The 6,043-nt window shown below is 49.2% G+C and overlaps 1 protein-coding gene across 1 annotated transcript; it reads right to left on the bottom strand.

The window, feature by feature from the left end:
* Window positions 1-5,141, bottom strand: hps6 (HPS6 biogenesis of lysosomal organelles complex 2 subunit 3). The gene has a single exon (XM_031872073.1). The coding sequence runs from the start codon at window positions 4,822-4,824 to the stop codon at window positions 1,966-1,968; it is 2,859 nt and encodes a 952-aa protein (XP_031727933.1). The 5' UTR covers window positions 4,825-5,141; the 3' UTR covers window positions 1-1,965.
* Window positions 5,142-6,043: the final 902 nt, after the last annotated feature.

The raw sequence follows: 6,043 nt of genomic DNA, 5'->3' as shown, positions 1-6,043 counted from the left end.
TACAAGCTTCATATTTATTGCAGAACAAGCAACTTAATATGAAAAACTCCGGACAGAAAACATACGTTTTATGTACAGTTTAATAGCATACAGCATCAGGTCATAAATACTTCAATACATTTTCTTTTCTTCTCAAATAACGCTTAAGGGAGAGCGTCACCAAAACTAAACAACGTAAGAATGTAGGCGTGACATTTAGTTCCTGGAAGAATTCTTATTAACAGAAATAAGTTATGTGGCAAAGAAACATTCAACATGTGAGCAGTCAGGCCTGTTTGGGGCAGTCGGTTCCCAGAGACTCTCAGGTGAGCTGGTACACAGCAAAACCCACCGCACTGAACTGCAGTCAGTCCTGCAGATTCAACTGCACAAAGCTCGGAATGACACCATTAGTACAGCCAAGACATCAGCAGGTTTCACATTGAAATTAAAATGTCATAAAAAAGAAAAAAAGCTTTTGACTGTCGAGGCTAAGAGTTGCGATCCTCTGATCTAACTCCAGTTCTTTCTCCAGAACATGAGAGATGCTGAGGAGACCCAGCAGGAATGTGACACTGTGCTGTAAATGAATCGCAGCTGTGAAAGGCACTCTGAACTGATTGTTCTGCAGCTTTTTCAGAGTCTGATTGTTATTCAACATTTCAGAGATGTCCCAAGAGGGTCTCACCCATGCAGGGCAAAGAGTTTTAGTAGTCCTCAAAAGATTGGGACACAATAAATAACATTTTGTTTGTTTCTTTTGATTAAAACAAGATATAATAGACTGCACAACCATTAACAAGGCATCAAATACTATAGGCACTTAAATATACTTTTGTTTAGAGCACTAAATGGGAAAACATTCCTTTGAACAGATGCATGGTACAAACAATACTGACTGGGGTGATGTAAAAGTGCAATCCGTTCCAGAGCATGGAGACAACTAACAGGACCAAGAAGACCAGACAGAGGACCCAACGCCTCTAATAGCATTACCCTCACCGGGTCCATGAAGGAAGACGTGCGTGACCTTATGCAAGCAGCAGGGCGCGTTAGTCACAGCGTACCAAACCCGCACTCCAATCCTAACACAATTACCTCCAAAATTGAATTTAAAATCAAACTGTGAGTCGCTTTGACTGGGTATCACGTCTGGAATGTCCTGTGAGTCGGGCTGCGAGGGAGCACAGAGGACAAGATGTAGTCGAGAGAGACAAAATGAAAGCACGAGGCTGGAAAAGGCCGAGCGGTTTGTGTTTGGTTTACAGAGGCTACATCGAAACCAGGTTAATGTTTGAGCACTTATGATATGTTAAGTACAAACCTAGAAGTCAATAGAGGAACCTTGGACCCCCCCTACCCTCCTCCTCCTCCTCCTCCTCTCCTAAACCATTCCACACTTAAAACAAACATTCACACACAAAGGCCAGCCTGTCTCAGTGGATTACCTGCTGCATGAACAACTGAAAGGCAGCTTTGCTCGGCTACAATTAGCAGACACAAGTTACTTTAAACGAAAAATAACACGGTGCACACTCATTCGATAAATCCCCCCAAAAAAATGGGAGTTAGTGGCTTTGTTTTAGACTGAGCAGAAGAACACAATATATTATAATTTATTGATGGTGTTTTGATAAAGACTAAGCTTATTCAATGTAAGGCTATGCAATATAGCATTCTCATCCACGTGCAGTTCAGGCTTAAGAGATAAATAACATTGCAGACACAGTATATATATATATATATATATATACACACACATTAAGACTTAAAATGAGTAGTCATTTCACAGTTTTTAGTAGTCACACTTTTTAAAAACACCATCAAATGTCACAATTAACTGCATTACCTGTAACATATTGTTATTTTAATATATTTTAATTTGATTGTCAACACACACTGCTTCTAAGTTTGGTCGGATTATGTGCAGATTGTTTTACGAGACAGGTTTTTCTTTTTCACGCCGAGTGTTCGTGTCTGTGGGAATCAGACCGGGTGAGCAGGCAGTGCCACCCTGGCTCTTGGGACAGTTGTGTGCGTGGACGACTGCTGTTCGGGTGTTTCTGCGAGAGGAGCCGGGGCCATGCCGACGCCGAGAGGCGAGCCGGTGCTGGTGTCTGAGACAGACCTGGGCTGCTCCGCGGGCTGGCGAGGAGGCGCAGGAGGAGGGAACGATGGGGACTGGAGGATGTCTGCATAGCGCTGGCTCGGCTTGGTCTCCCGCTGAAGGACTTTTCTCAGCAGAGGTTTCAACAGCCCGATGGTCAACTGGCTGCTGTGGGAGTCTGCAAAGGGAGCCGGGGACGTGGAGGTTTCAGTGGACATGGAGAAGGAGGAGGAGGAGGAGGGGGAGGGGGTGTTAGGGGAGGGGGTGGTAGGGGAGGGGAAGTTTTTCAGCACCAAGTTGAGAATGGTGGTCACAGTGAGTTCCTCTGGGCACAGCGCCCACAGCATCTCCAAATAGGGGTCCAGGTCTCTGTGCTGAATCACCTCGCACAGCAGAGTGTTGAAGATCTCCTTGTTGAGCAGCGGACTCTGCTTACAGAACTTCTGGGCCACCTGGGTGACCCGCTCCCACTGCTGCTTGGCCATGAGGATCCTCAACGCCTGCAGGATGGCATTAGGCCGCCCGCTGACCAGCAGCAGCTCCACCTCGAAGTCCTGCCGTCTGTCTCTGTCCGGGGCCAGGCTGGACAAGACGCACAGGGCTCGTTTGTAGAGCGGCGCGTTGTTCTCCCTGCCCTCCCCTCCTCTCCCGACGGAGAAGCCCCAGGAGGAGGAGGAGGAGGAGGAGGAGGAGGAGGAAGAGGCCAGGCTGAGGCCCAGGCCGGCTGAGCCCTGCTGCTGCTGGGCGAGCTCAAGGAACCGGGGCAACCAGCTGGGCTGGAAGTGGAAGGCCGAGTGGCAGAGGAGCTCGAACACAGGCAGGGCAGCTGGGGGAGTGGCGCTTGTAGGTTTGGCTTTACAGTTGGCACCGTGATCACCTTTGAGGCTGTGGTTGTGTTTTGGCTCGCCATTTGCGACAGGGAGGCCGCTCGGGGTGCCGGGTGTCGCAGCGGGACTGAGGACAGTTTTCCACACGTCCGGGGGAGCCCTGCTGGACAGAGAGCCATCCCCGTCGCAGTGTAGCTGGAGGGCGGCCTGCGCTGCTCTCCACAACTGACCAGGGAAGCTGCTGAAGATGGAGTTGAGGTAAAGCAGAGCCTCTTTATCCAGCTCCGAGGCCGAGAGTAGCCTGGCTACTTCTTTCTCAACCAGACTCTCGCACACCGCCACCACCTCTTTGCTATTCCCCCTCACTAAACTCCCCTTCACCTCCTCCAGAGAGACCAGAGCCCTGAGCTCGGACTCCAGAGAGCCCGTGAGCTTGTCTTGTCCTGCCGTACATCCACCTCCCCCGTTCTGGGGCGGCTCTGCTCCTTTCTGCCTCGGCCCCGCGTTGAGGTAGTTCCTGAGGATGGACGCTAAAGAGATGGGAGCCTGGAACCGACCTCCTTTCTTCAGCGCGTCCACGGTGAGCTGGGTGCTGCTCAGGCTCCTCTGCTGGTAGTATTTACAGGCCTCCTCGAAGACGGCCTCTACCAGGAGGGCTCCTGGATGGATACTCTCCACTGCACCGAGACCGGGCGGCTTCAGCGCAGAGTCGCAATCTCTGGAGTCCGTCTCCCTGTTCACAACCGCAAAAAGGCCGGTTTCTGAGAGCAGGTGAGGTGCACGCCTGTCAGCCCGATTCACATACAACAACCCCTCTTTCTTCAGCGTCAATGTTTCCAGCTCTCTGCCACAGTTCACCTCTATCAGGTGCAGGTCTCGCCCCATCAGCACCGCTACAATGTCCTGGTACATGCAGAGGCTGGTGAGAGCGCCACGTGTCGCCAAGCAGCCGTCTGCCAGTTTGTACACCTGCCGCAGCATCCCGTCGTCCTGCAGAAGACACACCCACCCTGTGCTGAGCAGCAGCAGCAAGCCTCCACAGGCCGTGGGGTTGAAGTCGTAGATCTCAGGTGGTTCAAGAGTCGATAAATATCCCAAACAGTCCGTCACCATCCTCTTTAGGTCAGACTCTTGGGTTGAAAGCCTTTTTAGGGGGGCGCTTTTACACGTGGTGCTGACTGTGAAGGAATCGTGATGAGGGGACCAGGAGAGAAAACACTTGGAGGTGCTTGTCAGAGGCTTCACCTCCACATCAGGAAGGAGGTGTACAAATTCACCTGAGCTGACCACGGTGAATTTAGGATTGTTGTGGAGGGCGATTTTCACTCCCCCCAGGCTGACGGACCCCTCCTCCACCTCGAAGTGACGTCTGCAAACACAGTACCTCAACTTGTTCCTCCGGGAGCTGAGGGCAGGGGTGCTTTCTGAGGGCGGCCTCTCCTCACACCAGATGATGAGGTTGGAGCAGGCACAGACGGACACCACTCTCGCACTGGGGCTGTTGCACAAATTGGACGTTTGCAGGAGATGCCAGCCAGCTTTGCACTCCTGGAATCTCCAAAACTCGGCTTTTCCATTCTCATAAACCACCGCCACGGCTGCCGCGTCTCTGCTGCTGTTCTGATAGTCCAAATACAAAACATCCACGATGGTGGGCACGGTGCGTGTCGACCGCAAATCCAGCTTCTTCTGGTTCTGGGCAAGGTGGGGTCTTTCATACTTGTCCAAAGTCACGAGACCGACCTGAGGCTCGCGGAGGATGGCATGAACATGACGTCCGTCTGGGCTCAGCCGAACGTTTGACAGGCTGTTTGTGAGCTCGTTACTAGTCACTTTAAGGATCTCAGTCAGCTCCTTACCGCCAGTATAGTCCCCGAAATCTGACAGTTGCTTCAACACCAACCGCGCCATAACTCCCCGTAATGTAGCTTGTAAAAGAAGCACTAGCCTGCTAGCTTGTGCGGCACATAAATCTCACCACGGGCTCCGGAGAGACGAACCGAGAGGCATCCCGTTATAGGTTCCTAAGAGAGGCTTCATCTCCTTGTTAACGTCCGTGCGGAAGGATACATCCTCCGACAGCCTTCCACCCGGGTAACCCCATGTCGGTAGACCACAACAGTGCTGAACTGCTAGCTGACAGTCAACGCTGAAAAAAGTTTTAAGAGCAACTCGAGAAAGGCACTTTACACATTCCGATGCTATGCTAGCAGAAACTCCCCTTGACATCACGGGATTGGTAATTTCCGGATACTGACGACGATTTGCACAAAAGGAGAACAAAGATCGTTTAGAGGCGGAGAGATGAGCAACTGCCGCTGCACACTAGTCTTCAGTCAGCTCGTTCGCCCGTCTCGTGAGGCGGGTTTTAGTCAAAGTTACACATCACAACATCTTTGCGTTGGAAATACAAATTGTACTTTAGAATCAGAATCAGAACCGTTTATTGCCAAGTACGTTACACATACAAGGAATTTGACTTGGTGAATGGTGCATAACAATAAACAATGAACACAGTGCAATAATCAAGACATAATTAAAGAATAGAAATAGTGGCTATCTCTCTCTCTCTCTCTCTCTCTCTCTCTCTCTCTCTCTCTCTCTCTATCTGACAAATGAGTAATAAAACACATGTTCTACTGTTTATCTCATGCTGGATTAATAATAATATAATATTATATAATAATAACCTATAGTTGTATAGGCTATTATTAGCAATTTTGTTTCAGCAGTAGTAAAACATGTTGGTGCATAATTAAGTGTTTTAGGTTTAGCACCTTAGAAAGCAGAAAAAAGTCACAGTAACAATATTTCTACATTTTTGCTTTTTTTTTAATGTATAACTTTATGGTGTATTTTTCTCTGATTGATTCTGCAGCATGCCTAACAACAGTTTTCATTGCCATCTGCAGTTCTGGAGATGTCTTGTCCATCCAGAATTGTGCACATCTTTTGCATCTTTTGTCATGTTCAGTGGCAAAAAGGTTGTCATGAACTAAGTTTTCAGTCCGTTCAATCTGGGGTGTGCTTTTGTTTGAAGTCATTACCTTGCTTTGAATAGTCAATGATCTGTCAATACATTGATTCAGGTGTTGACCCCCATTGAAAAACAGTGGAAAACTGAGGGAAT

The sequence above is a fragment of the Anarrhichthys ocellatus genome, unplaced genomic scaffold (assembly GCF_004355925.1).
Source record: "Anarrhichthys ocellatus isolate YVR2014 unplaced genomic scaffold, GSC_Weel_1.0 scaffold3, whole genome shotgun sequence".
Taxonomy (NCBI): Eukaryota; Metazoa; Chordata; class Actinopteri; order Perciformes; family Anarhichadidae; genus Anarrhichthys; species Anarrhichthys ocellatus.
The sequence above is the reverse complement of the archived record's forward strand: the minus strand, read 5'-3'. Positions and strand labels throughout refer to the sequence as shown.